Source organism: Falco rusticolus, chromosome 1 (genome assembly GCF_015220075.1).
Source record: "Falco rusticolus isolate bFalRus1 chromosome 1, bFalRus1.pri, whole genome shotgun sequence".
In the NCBI taxonomy this organism is placed as follows: Eukaryota; Metazoa; Chordata; class Aves; order Falconiformes; family Falconidae; genus Falco; species Falco rusticolus.
Genome location: NC_051187.1, coordinates 39,610,487 through 39,632,345, shown reverse-complemented (window position 1 = coordinate 39,632,345; position 21,859 = coordinate 39,610,487). Strand labels below are relative to the sequence as shown.

Genomic DNA, 21,859 nt, shown 5'->3' with positions numbered 1-21,859 from the left:
TGTCATGGGTTAAGCTGCATGGGAAGCTGCAACCCTGCCCCTCTGTGGAACAGCTGTCAAACAGTGGGGTGTTGTCAATGGCAGTATTCGAAATTACTGCAAGAATAAAGGTTTTACATGAACAGAGAGAGATCCATTTTCTTTTAGGGCAAACCCTTAGAAACTTAGTTATAATAGTTACACGGCAATATATTAAAAAAACCGAACAATTTTGGCTTTGTCAACAGTATGTTTTCCATTTGTTTTCCCTCTTAGATGCACAAGTACTTCACCGAAGTCTGAAAAGAAAGGCAGTCAGCTGCCGCCACCCTTATGGTACAGACTGAGGCAGTGACTGTGACACTTTCCTCCTAGCATAGGAATCTTCCAAGTTACGGTTTATGCAGAACAAAAAAAATGCTGCTGGGGAGCATAGGGAGGGATGAGAGATGTAAGCCCAGAAATACACTCTGTGAAATACTACTTCTTTGTCTTGTTCTAGCATGGCACGAGTGTAAGGTAGTGTTTTGGTGGGTGTCTTAACTAGCTAGAGAGCCATTTTAAAAAATCAAACAAACAGATACTTCATTATGTTTTTTACAGTCACACACCTACAGTATTTTAACCTGCAGAAGGAGCTGTTTATTCTTACTCCATTCTTTCCTTCTTCAGTCAGCTGAGTAGCTCATGCCAGATGAACACCGAACTCCCATCACTGCGTATATACTTTGGTGATATCAACACATTTTCCTTCAGGAGGATCATAACCAGGAAGCGATGGGGTATAATTAGGTCCATCTCTCTCAAAGGGGAAAAGCCCCTCATCTCGTCTGATTGCTGCCTGATACAGCTCTTCAGATTCAAGGCGCAGTTCCTTTAGTGCCTCTTGCTGAGCTTCTACAAGGGTCTGAATCGCTTTCTTTTCTGCCTTACCTTGTTTCTGCTTAAACAAACACCACTTCTTCATAAGCAAAACTCTTCTTTCAGTTTCCTCAAACGACAGAGCAGGAAGGCTTCGCACCCTGATAAAGATAATGGAGGAATAGCCTGCACCCCAAAGAGCAAATTTGAAAAACAAGAAAAAAAAACAAAACAACAAGAAACCCCGCAAATATGTTTCATTCATGCAGTGTCTGAGGTCTTCCAGTCATTCTGATGGGAAATTCATGTTACTGTTTTTTCACTGCTTCTAGCAGAAGCAAATAAAATTTGCCTTCCAAGTTTTTGTCCTGGTAGAAGCAGATAAGGTTTTGTGCCAAGGCTGGCACTATATCGCAGTTTTGCGGAGAAAGAAATTAGAAGTGTTTCTACCACGGATGCAAGCGTATGGTGAAAGACAGTCCTACTTACCTGTTGCTATCCGAGTACTTAAGTGGCGTTACAAAATCCTCAATTGGAATCATTTCTGGGGCAGCTTTTTCCAACTTTTTAATCTTCTTTTTCATACGATCTTTCTGTGCTTGCTCTCTCTTTACATCCACTTTCTTCTTCTTCTTTGGTTGTGCTCTACAAAGGAAATTACATGAACGAAAGAAGATATTTTCTCATTTAATTCAACGCCAGCAGCATCCACTTTCCTAAAGATTGTTCCTTCCCATTGCTTAATTTGGTCCCTAATAGAAGTCCCAGCCATTAGCTTTATTCAAGTAATGTGATTTCCAGGAGACACTAACATGTCACGAGGCATTTTCTGCAGGGAGAACTGTACCTGTCTGAGAAAGTAACCTCCTGTTTTGTGCTGAACATCAGAATGACCTGAGCAAGTTCCACAAAAATTGAATTGGAATTGTTTTGCACTGGCTCAGAGTACAGCAGAGCAGCTAATCCGTTTATCTGCAAGTAGACCTGTTGTCTTGCATTAAAGAGGAGAGCAAGTGGTTTTACACATGCTTCTAAAATTCCCACATTTGGAACCAAAGTCAGGCTGCAGATGTTACTTTCCTGTCATCCTCCACACAGATCCAATATCCTCAAGATACTGGGGCATCTATACTAATCCTCACAGTGGACCTGTGGACAGCATTCCTGCCTGGCAGACTGAAAAACCTTTACGGTGTGAAGCAGTCTCTCCAATGGTACCTAATAGCTACTGGCATATTTTAAATCTAGCTGCATCAAAACAAACCATGGGTACCAAAAGGTAACATATACATAAATGCAGGCTGTCTAGTATAGCACTTCATATGGAATTACTTTCAGTTAAGCTAGGCTTTCATTTGCATCGTTGCTCCAAAGGGAGTTTTGGAGCAGAGCGTAAATCCGAACATCTCCAACCACATTCTGCGGCTGAGAAACCAAATACAACTACACACCAGCATAAAGTGCTACTTGTATAGGTTACCACAGGACTTAAAAGCAAACATCTACAGTTCAAAGTTAATTTGGACTTGGGAAAATTGGTGTTCCCCTAAGGATATAAACACTTGTACGTAACCCCATGGAAGTTGTGCTCACCTCACGGGGAGAGACGCCTGGAACGCCAGCAGCGAAGTCTGCCAGTGACTCCCTCGGGATGGAGCCGTCTGGGGCAGCCACGAACTGAAGGAAAATGAACATAAAGCATGAGGAGAGACTGACTTATGCACAAGAGCTATTACTCATAAATTACAATGAATTTCCAGTTAGCGTTGGCTCCTTAATTCATGACAGTATACAGCGTTTACCCAGAGATGAGAACCTCAAACCCTTCAGTAAAGTAACAAAACCCGAATTTGGGCTGTTTGTTATGAATCCAGCAGGTAAGGAGAGGTGAAGCAGATACATTTTGAAGATGTATGAATAGGTTAGCGTAATTTAATTCTTAAGCTCTGATAACAGCCTCTCTGAAGGGCTGATTTTGGAGAGGCAAAACCACCTCCGGTGACATTAGGAGGAGGCGCCGTTTCCCAGGTCTGGGCGGGTATCGCAGCGGCCCCGCCCGGCGGGGGCCGGGCCCGCACACCCCGCGTGCCGGGGGGGGCCCGGGAAGGGTGGCAGGCTCAGGGCGCCCCCAGCGAGGAGCGCTTCGCTGGGCTTCCTCCCCCCGGGGCCGGGCCGCCGCAGCCCTACCTGAGCCGGACGCCGCCGGGCGCTACCAAGGCCCCGCAGAGCCGCCGGGCCGCCGCCAACATGGTTCTCTCAGGCTGCCAGAGGTGCGCCCGCGCTCCCAGCCGGCCGCGCTCCGCGCCCCGCCTCCCCTGTTCCGGGCCACAGGCGTTCCGGCCGGTCTCCCCGCCGCCAGGCCTGAGGGAAGGCCCCGCCCCGCTCCGCCGGCTCCGCCCCGCCCCGCCGACATTGCCTCGCTCCGCCCGGCAGGGGGCGCCCGCCCGCACCCGCCCCGGGGGCGGGGCCGCGGCGCCTCGCGGGATCTCGCCCCCCGCCGGCCGAGGCGGGGGAACGCTGGGGCTCGGGGGCGGCTGTTTCCCGCCGGGCCGGTTAGGCGGTTGCCAGGCGCCGAGTTCCGGCGTTGCCGGGAGCCGCCGGGAGCCGAGCGGGGGATGCGGCCGGGCGGCGGGGGCTGCGGCACGGGCGGCGCCGAGGCATGGAGCGGCGCTGAGGCGGCTCCGGCCGGCGGAGGGGGCGGGCAGAGCGGCGTGCGGCGGGGGCCCATGGTGGCCGGCGGCCGCTGAGCTCCGCCGCTCGCTCGGCCGCGGAGACAGCCCGGGCGGAGCCGCCCTGGGGTCCCGAGGGCGGAGGCCGGCGGGGGCCCCGGGCGGGGAACAATGAAGCTCCTGAAGCCGACCTGGGTCAACCACAATGGTGAGGGGCGGCCGGCCGCGCCACCGGGCAGCAGGTGCCGCGGGCCGGGCGGGCAGGTGCGGCGGGGCGGGGGGCGGCAGGCGCCGGCCCGGGGCGCGGCACACGCGGGCCGCGAGTCTGAACGCGGGGGGGCCGGCTCCCGTGGCGGCCGCCGCCCGCCGTGCGCGGGGTGGGGTGGCCGCGGCGTGCTCGGGGACCCGGCCGCGGGCAGGTGGCGGCGGCAGCAACAAGTTTTCCCCCCGGCGTGTCCCGGGGGGCTGCGCGGACGCCGGGGGCTGGCAGTGGGGCGGAAACGAAACCGGCGTTGCCGGGCGGTGTGGCTGCCAGGGCGCCGAGCGGGGCTGGCGAGCGGGCCGGGCCGGCGGCCGGCCCCCAGAAGATGGCTGAAGGGAGCGGGGGCTGCTGGGGGCACGGTCGGCCCCGGCTGCGGGGGCTGCGCTGCTCGCCTTGCCGGCGGGCACGCTGGGCAGCGCACCCCGGGGCTTGGAGGGGGCCAGCTTGAGCCACGGGGCGGCGGGTGGCCGGTGCCGCCGCGGGGGCCCCACGTTGCTGGGTCAGGTTGAGCGCTGAAGCCCCCAGATGCCGTGAGCCGCGGCAGCGGTGGGCCGTGCCTGCCCCTGCTCTGGCGGTGCTGTAGAGGTTTGTGAGCTCAGGCGCTTCCCGAATGGAGCGTGGGTACCGGCAGAAAGCTGTGGGTCTTCCTAGCGTGGCCAGTGCAGGATAGCATCAGTGTTACATACTTACACCGCTTATGAGGAATTTCTGAAGCAGTGTTCCTGACAAAGCGGTGAGAAGAGCCCTAACATGAAGTGCTCGCTTCTCTTTATGCAATTTTTGTTCTCAAATTCATGGGTACAGCTTTATTTCAACTGCAAATTGTATGCCCTGCTATAAATGTCAATAGTTGCGACTCATCTCGCTGACTGGTATCTAGAATAAAACCCAGTCAAAGACCATCTTATTCAAGCGGGAAAAGTGTGCTTCGAGTTCAAAAACACAGATGCAACTTCACAGCTGCCTTTCTGTGTGCATTGTTGTCTTTGTAATCGTGCTGCAGATTTTAAGAACTTTAACTTAAGCTTCAAGTTTCTATTTGCACGCATCTTTACTTGAAGTGCTCTCCAGGGACCGTACAGTCAGCAGATGGACCTAGGCTTTTAACAAAAGGTTGTAGTGAACTGAAAAAATGTGAAAGTACTGTATTTGAGATGTTTTTTATGTTTCTGCTTGGTTAATCTAAACAAATGTAGCATTTACGTCTTAGTTTCTGGCAGGCTGTGGGCAGCCTGTCCTGTGCCTCTCTGGATCTTCAGTGGGAGCACACTTACAAGCAGTTGAATGAAAACTTTCAGCCTAAATCTTTGCCAGTCACAGACAGTAGATCTGTCACCTCTTTCCTCACTTCTTTAACGGGTGCATCTCTTGGTATGAGTGTGTATTTGAAGTCTGTGGCAATTTAAAATAGTTCTAACCGTTGCAGGAAAGAGTCTTCAGCCAAGCAGTTTGCAGCGAGGCTCCGTTTATGCAGCTCTGTGATACTTTGCCTAGTGGCTAATGCATTACACAGGGCCTTGATTGTCCCAAATCTTATTCCCGTTTCTGCCACTGTCCTGCTGGGATGAGTTTGAACAAGTTGCTTTGCCATAGTTTCTCCACCTGCAAAACAGGCGTTCATCACTGGCTTCATTTGTAAAATACTTTAAGGCCTGCTAGCGTATACAGGACTACATAGTATTTATGTGTCCTTATCCTGGGGGCAAGGAGTGCAGGATGAAAACTGGTGAGTTTAGTCAGCCTCTTTTAACATACCTGCGTTCAGGATCCCGCAGGCATCGCTGTGTGGAGGTAGTCTCTATCACTTTTAACGGGCCTGCCTGTTTGCTCTGAAACCCCTCCAGAAACAGGGTAAAGATCGTTTATACTGTGTGTGCTGGAGACTCATCGTGATAATTCTCACTCTCTTTGTTTTCTCCACGTGCACAAGAGGCTGCTTCACTGTTGTTGCTTTGTGAGCGAGAGTCCCGATAGCAAGACTGGCTCTTCCACACGCCATGGTGATCAAGGTGCTGTTATTCCAGCCTTTCCCTCTCCCCACTCAGTTTTGGGCTGAAGGGACTAGAATGAGTTTAATGGTGCTTACAGGCATACATTCTCCATGAGATAATAGACATTAGAAGTTGGTGTCATAGTTGGGAAATTCAGTACACCTGGGAATTGTGTGCTGCTCAGCCGAGATGCTGTGCATTTATGGTAAAAGCACTTTAACACATTTGGCTCTACAGGTTTTTGTCTTGCAGTTCTTAATGTCACTTTTTCTGAGTGCTTAGTGGAAATATTTCTTCTTCAGATGCATCTTCCGTAAGCTTTTCACACCTTTAATATGAGTTTATTAGATTTTGCATGAAATTCTCATTGTTGTGCTCTTCCATGTTTCTTTGACTTAGAGCAAGGAATAATATTGAAAAGTGCAATCTAATGGTGGGGGTGGGAACAGATGACTGTAAGATACAGATGGTGTGGTTCGCTTCTCCTTCCCAGTTTCCCATTCAGTATCTCTGTGAAAGATGCACCCCGCAGCTGACAGTTGTATATATAGATTTGGCGCACAAGGGTTTGGGAGCCCTGGCGCTTACAGAGGGCTAATGCGGGCAAAGGCTGGGCCCTGCAGGGAGTCCTTTCCTGTGCTGAGAAACCCGTGCAAACCCCAAGGTGCTGTTCACGTATAACAACTTGTAGAAATTGGAGCCTGGTTTTGTTTAAATACGGGCACAGAGTTTATTATCTCTCCAAGCTGTAATGGTGGAATGTAAATATTTGAATTGATTTGTGAGTCATGTTGGATGTTATGTATCGGATGGGCTGGAAGCAAAATGAATAGAAAGTCATTCATCTTGTGGTAGAAATTCACATAATATTTTCTTTCTATTTCATTGATTAGTGCCTAAAGTTAAATAACAAACAAAAATGCTGCAATATTTAAAATTGCTTTTTTATTTCAGCTGGTATATTTTTTCTAAAGGTGAGACCTCTTCCTTGGGCTTGAATTATCTTGCTTGGAACTTTTTGTTCCAAGCCTGTTTCATTATTGGTTTTTCTTTTAAGTACATAGTGGGTATTTGGGTTCTTTAAACAAATATTCCAACAGGACATCTGGTCTATCATAAGGTGTTCCGTTTTTAAGGAGCCTGGTTTTCTTCCTCATGCAGTGTGATGCTGGGAGCTTCAATAATTTAAACTGTGGGTTTTTTTTAAGAAATTATTACAAGAGGGCAAAATGTCTTAAAACATGCTATGTTGTATTTGAATGTTACTGCTTAGTATCGCCTAAATTTTGTTTTGTTGTATGGTTACTGTTAGGAAGTTCAACACGTTTCCAGTTAGGAGCATGGGAAAGCATTCAGTCACTTTGAAACAGGGACCTTGTGCCTTTTGGCGTTTTTTGACAGGATCTAATAATGTAATCAGATAAAGACATGGACCTGGGGAAGGAAGCGGTTGCTATCAAATAATGGCTCCTTCTCTGTTATTTTGAGAAAGTGAAGGAAGTGTGGAAAAAACCCAGTGTGTGTGATCAGTATATAAATTACAGGTAGTATGGAACAAGTCTCACAGCTTGAACCTGTGACAGTTGTCCACCACTGTAAATGGTATTCCCTTGATAATGGTACCCTGGAGGAAAAATTACCCTGGTAATGACTTTGTCTTGCTAAATTTCTGTCCTGTGATTGCTTCATCTGTTCTCTGTTGTTGTTTTGGGTTTGGTTTTTTTTAATAATTTGACATCTCTAGGCTGATAAAACTGGAAACAAATACAAGTCTTGGTTTACTTGGGCAAACTATCTAATGGTTGTTGAACTTGTTCTGTGTTTTAAGGGGAAGACACAGAAGTATAGAGAGCAAACCTATTAAAACCATAAAGGAATTCCTTCTAGTTCATGGAAGAGTTAATATACGTTCATAAGCAGGTAGCTTTACTAGTGGTTCCTTTTTTCAAATCTAAGTAATCAACTTTAATCATGGAATGATTTGCTTTGGATGGGGCCTTGAAGACCATCTAGTTCCAACCATGGCAGGGACGCCTTCCACTAGCCCAGGCTGCTCAGAGCCCCGTCCAGCCTGGCCTTGAGCACCACCAGGGATGGGGCACCCACAGCTGCTCTGGGCAGCCTGTGCCAGTGCCTCGCCACCCTCACGGTAAATAATTTCTTCCTAATATCCAATGTACATATATCCTCTTTCAGTTTAAAACCATTCCCTTGTCCTACCCCTGTCATGACAAGCTCTGTGTTTCTCAATAGCCAAGAAAAGTGCGCACAGGTCTGGGGCAGGGCACTGGGAAGATTTCCCTTTCCAAGTTGGTGCATTAGCTCTCAAGTGCCTCTTACTGCTAACGTTGAAACTTTGGACGTGCCACTATGAACTCCACGTGCGTTTCACCTATGTCTGTACTCCTGAATATGAGTATGTAACAAAACTGCCTTGAAACTTCATGGAGCGTTTGTGCCAGATGGGAACTGAATTGCTTGTGACATTGATGTGCTGCTTTCTGATAAATAGTAAAGCTACAACTCTGAGGGTGGCTGAAGGGTCCAGATCAGCTCTTCTCTAGTCTGGATTATACCACTGTGAGTCTCCACGCTTTCTGGCGCTGAAACATGCGGTAGCTCTACTACTACCCGCAAAATGGATGCGAATGATCTTTTTAGCTGAAGTGGTAGAAGCTCAGGTTCCTATATCCAGTAGTTGCTGTTCCCTGCAGGCATCCAAACAGGGAAGCTGCTGTGCTTTGCTTCACCAACAGGTCATTCATCCAGAGCCAGGAATGAAATCCTGATGCCGTGTGGCTCTGAGCTAATTCTGAAGTAGTTGCTTCCCTCTTTGGTTTGCTCTTGTCAGCTGAAGTTTATCCTTTCCTCCACTAATAATATTACTTCAGAAGAGCACAGTGAAAGTGTTGCGGACTGAAAACTATGGGCTCTAAATAACCGAACAGTCTGTGTTTAATTTTATTACCCCCTAGTCTTGGAATAATATCCAGAGCCATTTGAGATAAAATCCAGATTGACCTTTAAATAGTATTTCATCCAGGTTGACTTGCAAGTATTCAGCTGTGCCAGTATATGACATGGCATTTTGCAGTTGCTGTTTGGATTTTCTTAATGCAGAATGTCTGTTAAGAAGAGGGTGTGACAGGTTGAGCCTGGGTGTAGTTGGGCAGATTTCCTGCCTACAGAAAATAGAAGGCTCTGTACAAACTCCTAGAAGTTTGGAATTCAATTTAGTAAACTAATGCTTCTTTAAAGGCAACTACTGGATGCATCTGGACGTTGCTGGTGAGATTGAGACGTATGAAACTAGTCCAATTTATTAGGAATTATCCATCAGATGGAAACAATATTTACTTGGCTTTTATAGGAGATTAATTTGTCAGGCCTCATGTTAACGAGTCACTGTGCTTTAAACTTACTGGCAAACTTTGTGGAAAAGCCCAAGTTTATTGGGCAGATCATTGTGTAAGATTAGTTACCTGTGGAATAAGATCCCTTCCTGGATCACCGTTGTGCCACGTAGGAGACTTGAGTTGTTGAGGGCTTCATTTATTACTGCTGCCTTTCCTGAGTACAAAGTCCATACCCTTTTTAAGCTTCACACGTAAAATAATGCTGTGTGGCCTGACAAGTTCCACAGAGGTCTGAGTTTTTAGGATTATAGTAATTTATGAAAATATCTGCTCAGTGCTCATTAGGTAGAAACCCAGATTTATGCTAGGAAAAGATCTAAAAAGAAAACAGTATCCAACTATATAAATACATGGATCATTTGTGTTTGAACACTCTTCGATGCCAGTTCCCCTCCATGTCATAAAATACAGGAGAACTGAAAGAAGCTCATAGCGGAGTGACCAGAATGATCAAAAGTGTGAGACAGCTTCTGTACAAGGAATGACTAAGGAGAGTGGGACTCTCTGGGCTGGGAGTGGGAAGACTGAGCTGGAGATGATCATCAACACGTGTAGAGTTGTGAGCGGCAGAAGAAGGGGTGATGCGGAATGATTTTTGTTCGTTGTTCTCCCGTACAGGAATTAAGGGGTGTTGAAATAACAGCAGGTGCAGGATATGTGGAGGAGGTGGTTCTTCACAGAGTCCATGGCTGAGTGGTAGATCCCTTGGTGTTAGGGGCTGTCAGTGTTAACTGAAGATCTGAGAAATGGCTGATTGAATTCATAGTAGAAAAATCTGTTGAGGGCCTCTGGTTCAAGAAGTCAAGAGCTGGAAGATTGTCCCAGGAAGAAGCATTGTGTGCTTACCATAGTACAGATCCTTAGGGAGGTATCTGCTGCTGGTTTCTGAACACAGAGTACCAGGCCAGGTGGACATTTTCCCTGGTGTGACTAATGTTAAGCTTTTTTGGTGAATTTGTAGCTAAGTTACCTCTGGCTCCGTAAGTAAAACAATTTGCTAAGTTTCACCAACTCCATTTGTGGATCTGTGCAGAAACTTTGCTCAGAAGGAGGAAGAGAGCTGATGTTACTGCTCCTTTAGAGTTGCGCTCTTAAGATAAGGCAGAAATTGGAGAGGCTGTGATAGCTTTAAACGCCTAGTAAAGGGAAAATAGTGTCCGTAATTTTTGCAAGGCAGCAGGTGCAATGACCTCACAATTTTTTGGAATGTATAGCGTATCTGTTTTGCCCTGAGTAATGAGAAGCCAGTGTGCCTGTCAGAAAAACTGACCAGTGTGTGCTTTGGTCGCAGCTACTTTTTAATGCAGACTTTTGGGAAGGAAGAGTGCTGGAATTGGAGCACGGAATTGGATGGCTGTGTCTGTTAAACCAATTTTAAATACAGTATTATTAAGCTACAAACCACCTAAACCCTGAAGCCTTGTTCATAGGTGTCGTGCTGGCTCTGGAAACTGTAATTCCTCCTGATTGTTGATGCCCCTGTGTTAGAGGTTACTGTTCTGATCTGGTGGGGGACTGTTTCCTGTTGGTGCGAATGACAGATAGGCAAAACGAGCCAGGTTAGTACAATTCAAAGTAACTGCCTTCCTGGAAGGAGCGCTCTCTTCCTCATGTCTCATGGCGAATTTGAAGTCTTCTTGCCCAAGACTGTTGGTGCAGGTTGGAAAGGTAGCTTCTTCCACCGATGAGGTCTACAGAATGACCTGTCTCCCAAAGTCTCAGTGGGTGAAAGGATTTCAAATGATGCACTGGTTTAATTCGCACATCCTGGGAAGGGCAAAATAAATGTTTGTTTCTTGCCTGTGCTTCTCTAAATATTCAGCATAGCTCTGTATGTTGCATTCAGAGTAACAGAACAGAAGATGGAATCAGGCACAACAAACTGAAGAAAAGCCACAGCTAAGTCTCAGCTTATGTGTTTTATGTGGTCTAAAGTGCTTGGAAGGAATGTAAGTTGAGTGCCATCTTACTGTACTTAAGGTCTCTGCTTGGCTGCCTGTAAAATTTTTAAGGGAAATCACATGTCAGCGTTGCAGTATAAATCCAAGTAAAATAGACCTTAAAACAGGTTAAATCAAAGAAAATCAAAGTTAACATGAAGCAAAATACCTCATATACCTCAAAAAGTAAGAAGTACTGGATATTTGGATGAGGGTTTTCTTAGCAATTTAGTGTTGAGGAATTCAGATGCTACAGTTGCAACATAAAACTTATCACTGGATAAATTCTCCAGGTTTTGTCATTTATCTTTTAACATACCATGAAGATACAGTGCAAGAATTGACATACATAGAAAATCTATCAAGTAATCTTGGTACGTGGGTACTAGTTCTTTTGGCTGTTTGGTAAACTACCTTATTTTATACTGTCATGTGTGTGATCTTGCTTGCAGAAGCATTCCAGTTTGACAGGGTTGGGCCTGCTGCCAAAAATTATTTGAATGTGGAAGTCACGTGCGTGTTCCTCCAAGTAATCCTTGGTAGCTCTTTGAGCATCACTGAAAGGGGGCAGTAAGGTTACTGCTCGCCTCTTCCTTCCCTTCCTGCAAAGGTTAAAAGAATTGTGAACATATAGGAGAGCGTATGTGATCCAGTAGCTGGAGCAGAATAGGCTGAGGCTGAGGGTTGTCTGGTTTCTGAAGCTGTTCCCCAACTCTGTTAAATGTTACAGAGTTTACATTTTCATAAAATTATTAGTTTTCTTCTGAAAGTTGTAGCATAAGGAGAACTGAAGGATTTAAGAGTAATAGTAGAGTTGGTTAGTCTTCTTCTGTCTATATGGAAGCCATAAAAGTAAAAGCTTGTCTTTGGGTAGAAGAGTTTCCTAACAACCGAATTTAAATCTGAGACAGGTAATTGTGTGATCAAAAGATGCAGTCTGAGATTGGGGAGTATTTAAAAAAAAAAACCCACAAAAAAAAAAAAAACCAACCCCAAAAAACAACCAACAAAACCAGAAACCAAACTAAACCAAAACTTGCTTCAGGTCATCAGGTAATGAACTGTAGAAACCTGGAAGGAATTCCTTACTCAGATGCAGTTTTTCCTTGTTGGTGCTTGCCTTGTGGTATTGTTTTGCATTGAGGCATTTGGCATACCCTGCTGGATTAAGTGTGCTTGGTTATCGCTGGTTTGGTATGGTGCGGTAACTTCCATATACACTTCTAATAGGCTGTCACTTCTGTCATCAAGTTGCTTTTGACTCTGGTAGTCAGCTGTAATTCTTACAACTACAGCTTTTTAGAAGAAGAAAGTTATTTGCCGATCGGAAGAGTTACGGTTCTTTTGCATTACTGCTTTCTCTCGACTGTAAAACAACTCAGTATGTCACTGCTTGTTCTTCAATTCCAGGGAAGCCAATATTTTCAGTGGACATTCACCCAGATGGGACCAAGTTTGCAACCGGAGGACAAGGTATGTCTGTGTACTGAGAGAAGGCAGAACTTGGGGCTACAATAATTATCTGGTGCCTTCGCAACACTTGAATAGGTTTGATCCTTTTAGAAACACATCACTCATATCTCTTAAGAAACAGATAATTGTGTAAGTCATTAAAATGTATTGAAAAGTGCTGGTTTTACTGCAGAAGGCAGGGTTATGTTTTCTGATGTTCTCATCCTCTTAGACATCATTGAGATAGTAGCTGCAATAATTGAGTTGTGGCCCTACTGGCCAAATTCCTTTATTTGAAGAGGAACTGGATGTGAAGTTGGGCTTTTTGATCTGCTAAATAGTAGAGCTATTGGGACAAAAAAAATCCAATTATAGAAGTGGAATAGCTCAAATATGTGCAAAAAATATTATTTGGATCACAATAATGAATAATTTTGTTGGCAAAAATAATTGCAATTTAGGATTTGCATATATCTTTTCTCTTTTAAAATACAATTTTGTTGTAAGTAGTTCATCCCTATAGTTGGTATCAGTTATGTACAGTATGGTTTTTTTAACAAAGCTGTATAACTTTTATTTTTAATAGCTTCAAGAAAAATAAAACACTTCTGACTCAGTGTGATTATATCAGAATGGCATCTGTATTCACATTTCCAAAGTTCCCACTGCAGTAGTGCCTAAATTTTAGCATCTGTTCTGGAACTGAGATTAGATTGACAAGCTTTTTTGCATGTATTTAAAAGGGGGGGGGGGCGGGGGTGCTTTTTGTTCTCTTCCAGGTCAGGATTCTGGGAAAGTTGTGATTTGGAATATGGCTCCTGTCCTCAAAGAGGAAGATGAAAAGAATGAAAATATTCCCAAGATGCTTTGTCAGATGGACAATCACTTAGGTAACAAAGATTTTATTTTTTTTTACTTTTACTGGCTGTTGATAATTTTCCGAAGCTTAAACATAACATGTTTGTAATTACAAAAATCATGCCCAGTCCAGTGGTGAAGAATTAATAAAAAAGAGTGATCTTATACTTTGGCTATATACTTTTTTAGATATTCAGCAGAAAATGTTGTTAAAATGTGGGCAAGTGTAGAGAGAAATATAGATACCTTTGGAAATCTTCCTATGAGCTTTTTCCAGCTGTGGCCATAAAGTAATTGATGGTGTGTACTCTGAGAAACTGGGGAGCTCTAAAGCAAAGGGCAAGAGGAGTAAGTATAAAGGAAACATCGTATGAAGTATATTGGTTGTAGTTCTAAATGATTCTGGATTTATTGCACACTACATTTGAAAGAAGCATGGCTAACTGAACAAGCTGCCCCTTCTTTTCTTCAAGATGCATCTTCTTATCTTCAAGATATAGCTTTCCTCCTTTGCACTCTTAATCCCACCTCATTTACCACAAGCACTTTCCCTTCATTAGATGAGTATTAATCTTTCTTCTTTTGTGCTATTTTTGGTGAAGCTTTTTTAAATAAGGAGTAGGGGTTTTTAAAGAAAGGAGTTCCTCAACTGTTACTGGAAGATAAGTACCAATTCATTTATCTAAGGCAGACAGAGTAACTGCTCCTAGTGGAAAAAGTACACTTAAATCCTAAATGCCTCCTGTCAAGTCATACTTATTATCAATTCTGTCCCCAGTCCAAACCCACTCATTCTCGTATTTCATCTTACAAACTTTCTTTCTACGTTTCAGCTTGTGTGAACTGTGTGCGATGGTCAAACAATGGAGTTTACTTGGCTTCAGGGGGAGATGACAAGTTGATTATGGTGTGGAAACGAGCTGCGTAAGCATGTTTCTTCCTTCTTGATTTTATATTTTATTTCAAGTAGGTTACTCTGTCACATCTCTCAGTGTGTCTTCCCTGTGCTGGCCTTTTGTAAGCTCACTGCTTTGCCTGGCGCACAAGGAGCTGAAACCTGTGACACCACATCACTGGTATTGTTGGTCTCCTCTCGTTTGGGCTAGAGTGCGTATCTCCCTGGGCAGCCTCTCTCCTTGGCGGAGCTAAGGAATTTTCTTCTGTCCTTGAAGAAAGCTTCCTGAAGAGATTGGAAGAGTTATCTTAAATGTTACCTTTTTTTGCTGTCAGTAGAAACTGTACATTTTATTGAATGTCCATGAATGTATGGAATTACTTTCTCTAAAAAAATATATATATATTTTAGCCTCAGTTTGCATTGCAGGACTAACTGGTTATAAAACAGAAGTGTACTGTGCACCTGATTTTCCTTAGAAAGAAAATCTGAAGAACTTGAGGTGGTTCTGTTGATCACTGTTTCTGTTTAAATTAGGTACATTGGACCTAGCACTGTGTTTGGTTCTAGTAGCAAACTTACAAATGTTGAACAGTGGAGGTGTGTATCGATTCTCAGAAGCCATTCAGGGGGTAAGTTAACAGGTGTTGAGTGAACATAATTTGCATGTATTTGGAAAAAAATTGGTTTTCAGTGTCATGTTTTCTTGCTGAAAACGTATACATATATATAGTGGCAAATCAGTAATTACGTTTAAGAGCAACAATGAAAATCTGGGAGAAAATGTCAATCTTAATCAAATGCTGATTTTTCATACAAGTGACTTCTGACAGTAATAGTAGGAAACTTCCAGCAACTATGTAGTAGAAAAATTAGCAACTAAGAAACTGATGTTTTGCAATTTGCTAGCTTAAACATGAATCTGAATAAAGGAAGCTAAACTGTATTTTTATTTAAATAAATGTTTACACTTGCATTGAATAATCTCCTGGTTGGCAAAAGAAAGTTTTTGTTAGCCAAAGAATATGAATGTTTATTTAGAAAAAATAACTGAAGAGCAATGCAAAAGATGAATAAACTAGATCATTTCAAATGCATTTTGCACCTGCTGACCTGAGCTGTAATTAAAATCAAGATGGAAATCCCTTTAATCACTTCATGTGTGCTGGAATAAAGCAAGTGCATTGTAATAGCTGCTGTTGCTTTTTCATTCGAAACAAGACAGAATACTTTATAGAGGCATTAGTACTTTTTATGATCACTAAACATGCCATTTTCTGCCGTGGATTTTCTTTTTTGTTCCCCATCAAACACTGCAAGCTGGGAGAGCCTCACTCCCAGTGAGTGTTGCTATATTCTTTCTTACCTTCCACTCCAGTGAGATGATAGTAATTTCTTGGTGATGGAAAAATTGTTGCCTCACAAGTTCTTTTTAAAAAGAAGATTTTTGGATTCTCTGGTTACTGTCAAGGTCTTAAATGGAAACTTTTTTTTTTAAAACAGATGTCATGGATGTAGCGTGGTCTCCGCATGATGCCTGGCTGGCATCCTGTAGTGTGGATAACACTGTTGTCATCTGGAATGCTGTCAAATTTCCAGGTGAGAATTCTTATATTTCAGATATGCAAATATATAAAGCTTTGTGACAAACTCTTCTCTCCATGCATGTATTTGCTGACTGTGAAAATCTCTGTGTGGGAATGGGTTGTCTTGTCTTTTGAGATGGCATGCCTGCGATCTGGTGAGTCAGTCCTCCTTCCAAGTTTGGGTGGCAATGAGCAGTGGATTCCACTCTGCTGTAGACAACAGCTACATTCAGGTTGTGCTGCTGATTTTACATGAAGGTCATTATTGCATGTATTTTCTTTTTCACCTTATCTGTAAAATCCCAAATAGATAAACTTCAGCTTGATATTACATATATGCATATATATATAATATGCATATATTTTTTTTCCTGTTGCCTTTGTACCTACAGGACTTTCCATTCATTTGCCTTTGGGTGAGCACTATCTTATTTACCCCATTTTGGATGCTGCTGCTTAATGAGCAGTGTAGCTTTACATGATGAAGGGTAGGAAGGAGGGACTAGGGGAGCGTCACAGTAGCAGAAGCCTTCAAGTCTTACATTTGATGGTCGTTTTCCTTCTTCCATTGCTGCAGTGCTGGCAATTCACCCAGTCCCGTGGGCTCAGTTTCTCAGGGGCCACGCTGCCGGGTGCCACCGGCACACTGGACAGTTTTAGCTGGCTGCAAGGGTCTCTCCTGGGTTGAGAGCATGTGCCTTGGTCTGGCTGCTTCTCACCACCTAATGATGCAGGCTAAAACTCCCATGGTGTGGTGCCTAGTCATTGCCATTTATTTTAGGGTTGCTTCCAATCCGGATATCGGAGTTTTTAGACTTTCAAGCTAGCTGTGTAGCCTGTGCAGTACTCTCAGCCTCTTCTCAGTCTGATAAGCAAGAGGTTGACTGGAAGTAGGTTACAAGGTCTGCCAGGCTTGTGTGTCTGTTCAGTCACAACTTTGACTTAGCTTTGTGCAGCAAATGTGAACTGAATTTGTTGTGATAATCTTTGGATGTGAAGGAAAGGGTGAATGTTTAACTGAAGTTCCAGTTAAATTGCTGTTTCCATGGCTTGGAGGTGCTATTCTGAAATGCCTGGGCTCTGCTGGTCTTCCTGCTCTGATCTAATTCTTAGAAAGCATTTTGCAGCCCTTATTCCGGCCAGAGTTCTCTTTGCCACTTTTTTTAATCTCATTCTTTGCATAAGTACAAGTTCTAATTTGGTCGATAGATTGTTGTTTGTACATTAAAGGAAGTTATATTTAATAAGCTGTTTCAAAAAGATCTTGTCAATCCCTTCAACAGTCTATCCTAAAGGGGATGAGATATCGGTAACTACTCTCCATTTTCAATTTTTACGTGCACAGAAATTCTTGCCACTTTGAAGGGTCATTCGGGCTTGGTGAAAGGGCTGACCTGGGATCCTGTTGGAAAATATATTGCCTCTCAGGCTGACGACAGAAGTTTGAAGGTGTGGCGGACCATGGACTGGCAGTTGGAAACCAGCATCACAAAACCCTTTGATGAGGTACTTCAGAATGTGTGACTATTCAAACTGAATTCCTATAGAACTAATGAAAATTGTAAGAATAACTGGTTCTGCACAAACATAAGTTAATTTAACAGTGCCAAATTGATTGAAACTATCAGATGGCAGGTTCAAGGAGGGGGAGGGGGAAGAGCTACTTTCTCACATAACCTGATCGAGACTTTTATTGTCATTGGATGTTGTGAATGTCAAAGGTTTATGTGGGTTATGTAAACAATTAAGTAAATTCCTGGAAGTGGAGAGGTTATTCCAAGGAAGTATTGACACACTAATTGCATTGTTCTTACAGTCTTCCCTATTCGTTGTCTATTGGCCACTATCAGAAGTGAGATAAGTCCTTAGGAGGGATCTTTGGTCTGGCATCATAGGGTGATGACTTTGATCAAAGAGATCAAATTTTTGGGGACAGAACTTGGCGCTTAGTGAGCGGAGTGTTTTGCAGTGATCCTACAGTGTTGTGATTAGTGCAGTTGCTCTTCATAATAGACTGTAAACACCTAAATGGATGTGTGAGCCAATGTTGCAAGCTGAAGTTGTTGTTATTAGCAGTTGGTATGCTGCAGCCCTGTCACTAATTAGGACTGTGATGAATACTGAGACTACAGCATCCAAAACCAGTTACTTTTTGTTCCCTTTAAAAAAAGTTCTCTGGGTTCCTTTTTCCCCACTTTTGATAGGATTTCCTAAGTTACACTACGTATGAAGTGCTGAGAATTGTATATAATGTCATTTATAGTCACAAAAAACTTACCTTGTAATCATGTTCTCTAAATCTAAAATTTAAATAGTTTTTATTAAAAATCCTTTGTTTGCAAACACTTTTAAAGCTTTAGTATGGTGGTTTTTTTTGTCAGTGTGGAGGGACAACTCATGTGTTGCGTCTTAGCTGGTCACCTGATGGTCACTATCTTGTTTCTGCTCATGCCATGAATAATTCTGGACCTACTGCTCAGATCATTGAGAGAGATGGATGGAAAACCAACATGGATTTTGTAGGGCATCGGAAGGCAGTTACAGTAGTGGTGAGTGATAGTAATCTATCCCTGAAGTAAAACTTCTAATATGTGCTTTCTGATAATTTTATGCGTAAATGGGGCAAGAGGTGAAGGTAGGTATCAAAGTAAAGCAAACGCATGGTAGTGATTAAAAAAATTTCAACTTTACCTGTTGGAAATGATCACCTTGCTCTTGCGATAAGAGAGCTGGATGTAGATGAACAAGATAAGAAGGGGGAGTACAGGACCATGTTAGAAATGCCAAACACTAACTTTGTTAGCTGTTCAGTGACCTGATTAAAATGGCTTGGGTTTGTTAGCTGTTCAGTGACTTGATTAAAGTGACTTGGGTTTTCAGTGGGTTCTTGATTGTTAGTAAAAATAAATATTATTTGCCATTCCTGTTAAGACATTCAGAAAGCCCCTCAAGAAAGTGCATGTAGCTTTTGTCAGAGCTCTTGTGGAGGCTGGGTTAGGGACTTTGTTTCTATGAAATGTTTCTTTTTCACTCTTAAGTGGAAAACTTGCTTTTAAAGCAGATCTTCTACTAAAATGTAATAACTGTAGCAAAATTTTGGGCATCTTGTTTGTACAGAAATTTAATCCAAAAATCTTCAAGAAGAAACAAAAGAATGGGAGCTCCACCAAGTCAAGTTGTCCCTACTGCTGTTGCGCTGTTGGTAGTAAGGATCGGTCTCTTTCTGTCTGGGTAAGTGGTTTTTTTGCTGCCTTTGAACTAATGTGGTCATTTGGATAACTTAAGGGTTTAGTACAAAGGTCACATGTACAGCATTAAGTCTTATATTTAGATTCATGTTTAGGTTTTTTGTCTTTGTTGTTACAGGATTAGCTGGGGGGAAGGAAGCAGATTGCTAGTAGTTCATTTCTCTAAAGCCAAGAGCAGGTAGAAGCCAGTGGCACTGTGCCACCCTGGTAAGGGGGAGGAACTGTTAAGGAAAATAATGTGTTACATTAGTTGTTAAACATAGATCAGCCCTATTTTCTTCCTATGTCTTTTACTCATTCTCCATGTGAGTCTTAAGAAAAAGACTTTTCTGCTTCTCTGTATTTAGCGCACCCATCTATTAATCACTCTTAGAGTCTAGCTTTGTTAGCCTTGCTTGTGTGGGTACGAGGAGAATGTGGCAGGCACAGGATAGCTGTTTTTGAGCATACATACATACGGCCCATCTTTCTGCTTTGTTCTGGCTTCAGTCTCTGGCTTCTGTCTCTGCTATGGAAAGGAATCTGAAAGTGAATGAAGCTTTTTAAGTATACTTCCAAGTTTTTATTATCTAGTTTGGGTTTTACTTTAAAATCTACACTAAAATTGTTATTCTGGCTAAAAGAAGAGTAGCTTATTCTCACATTTTATAAATGCAAGACGGGTTGTTTGGCAAGTGTGAAGGACAGGGAATAAATTTAACTGATTTGTAAAGCTTTCTGAAGAGAACCTGTGCCAGAACACACCAATTGCTAACTGCAATCTACTATTTATAGATTCCACTGTGATATTTATCCATCAATCGCTAAATGCATAACACTAGATCTGTTTCTGGCAATGCTACCAGGGCATGCCCATATCAAAGTATCACTTGGTATATTTTACTTTCTATTTATACTATGATTTCATGTAGGGTGCCTGTTGAGGTTATACTAGGTGTTATATGGATGCAAAGTTACAGGCAGTCTTTGCCCTGAGCTGATCAATAGATACGTATACAACATAGACCTATGGAAACATATAAGAAATAACTACTGAAGATGACTGCTGTGCTAAGTCTGTGAACCTATGAGCATGAAACGTCCTAGACTGCATTAGCTTCTTCTGCATAGTTTCAGTTGTACTACGTACTATAGATATTAAGTCCATTGGTTTAACATTAAAGAAGTTAGAATGTCTGATTTAAAACAGGTTACTGTGAATTTTCATATTCAGTTCTTTATTACTAAGCTGATTTCTAAGTGTAGAAAAGTCCTCTTTAGGAGTAATTGTGAGTCAATTCCCTTTGCTCTCGATAGGCTCCACTTACTCAGACAAGTACTCTGAGGACTTGGAAAACTAATCTGTTTTCAGTCTTCCTCTTGTGCTGGCAGTTAGCAACATCCTTATCTCAGTAAAGCTTAGAATAGAAGCTGTCTTTAGCATCTGTGGAACTACTTTTTGAGTGGTAGAGAGTGTTCTATGATGTAAAGGCGAAGCTGGTTAAGAAGTTCAGTCTGTGTTTCAGAAAGGAGGGGAGGGTTGAACATCAACTATTCTTCTCCAAAGCTTTTTGGAACCTGTAATGGAATAGGTAACTAGGTACTGCAGATGCACTGCCAGGCATACAGCTGTCTCCTGGCCAGATCTTGTTTGTTAACTATTGTTAGTCTCTGAGAGAGGTTAATGTGGTAATACCTGCAGTAGCTTAGACCTAAATTTGAGTGTTGTTTCTTCTATTTTAAGCTCACGTGTCTGAAACGACCTTTAGTTGTCATACATGAGCTGTTTGACAAGTCTATCATGGACATCTCCTGGTAAGTTGCTTTCTGCTGTTTGTTACAAAAGCCAAACTTCACATATGCACACTAACTGGAAATTCCTTAAAACAGTACAGATTGTAGCTGTTGGAACACAAGTAATTAGTTTCTGAAGATTTTGGTTCTGCCGCAGCATCTTTGGTAGTGACATTAGCAACTAGCATGTTGTCACTTGAGATTATGCAACATTAAAGCTGAATAAAAGTAATGTATTTAGAACATGACGCAGTAAAATCCCTATAGAATAAGTTCCCACTTGTTATGGTTCTCTGCGTTGTTTTTTATGGAGAGTGTGTTTTATTACATGATGTGGTGGACTCTGAGTTTTATCTGCATTACAGCTATGAAAAGTTATTGCACTGTACAGCTGTGACGAATTCAGGTGAACCTTCTAGGCCAATCTTCGTGCTTAAGGACACACTATACCAAAAGAGAAAGTCCTTTTATTTTAATGTTTTATACCTATACTCACCCATTTATATACACACATGTACTACTTGCTCATCATTTGAATTGCCTGAAGGATCTTCATGTATAAAAGATCTAAATCAAATAGCTTTTGTAGTAAAAATGTAGTTATACTGTATTGTTGCAGCACCATGTGAAAGGTGTAGATTGCTCTGTGTTGAAGGGTCACAAAGGCTGATGGTGTAGCAGGTCTCAGAAACCAACCACAGGGTTTAGCAGAAGGACAAGTGCTGAGCTTTCCCAGGAGACTGCAGGACATCCCTAGGGGTTTGTGTTGACTTTCTCAGCAGCCTGCTGTCTCAAATCTTTCTGCAGTTAGTAGTATTCTCTCCACTCTTGCTTTCTTCATAAGGCCTGGTCATAAAAATGCAGAAGTTAGTAGCAAGATTTGAATATTAAGGGAGAAATAATCATGAGACCTTTCAGTAAATGGTATC

The 21,859-nt window shown here is 43.0% G+C and overlaps 2 protein-coding genes across 2 annotated transcripts in view; one reads left to right on the top strand and one right to left on the bottom strand.

Moving 5' to 3' along the window:
* Nucleotides 1-558: 558 nt before the first annotated feature.
* Nucleotides 559-3,170, bottom strand: MRPL40 (mitochondrial ribosomal protein L40). The gene is made up of 4 exons (XM_037375635.1): nucleotides 3,028-3,170; nucleotides 2,434-2,517; nucleotides 1,330-1,485; nucleotides 559-1,001 (listed from the first exon to the last, which is right to left on the bottom strand). The coding sequence occupies exons 1-4, from the start codon at nucleotides 3,087-3,089 to the stop codon at nucleotides 692-694; spliced, it is 612 nt and encodes a 203-aa protein (XP_037231532.1). The 5' UTR covers nucleotides 3,090-3,170; the 3' UTR covers nucleotides 559-691.
* Nucleotides 3,171-3,516: 346 nt separating this feature from the next.
* Nucleotides 3,517-21,859, top strand: part of LOC119142515 (protein HIRA) — a 38,159-nt gene continuing 19,816 nt past the window's right edge. The window contains exons 1-10 of the mRNA XM_037375567.1: nucleotides 3,517-3,717; nucleotides 12,529-12,591; nucleotides 13,350-13,460; nucleotides 14,262-14,352; nucleotides 14,861-14,955; nucleotides 15,827-15,922; nucleotides 17,255-17,415; nucleotides 18,291-18,458; nucleotides 19,027-19,140; nucleotides 20,881-20,951. Of these exons, the coding sequence (XP_037231464.1) occupies nucleotides 3,681-3,717; nucleotides 12,529-12,591; nucleotides 13,350-13,460; nucleotides 14,262-14,352; nucleotides 14,861-14,955; nucleotides 15,827-15,922; nucleotides 17,255-17,415; nucleotides 18,291-18,458; nucleotides 19,027-19,140; nucleotides 20,881-20,951 (1,007 nt within the window). The 5' untranslated portion in view covers nucleotides 3,517-3,680. The remainder of the gene's footprint in view (nucleotides 3,718-12,528; nucleotides 12,592-13,349; nucleotides 13,461-14,261; nucleotides 14,353-14,860; nucleotides 14,956-15,826; nucleotides 15,923-17,254; nucleotides 17,416-18,290; nucleotides 18,459-19,026; nucleotides 19,141-20,880; nucleotides 20,952-21,859) is intronic.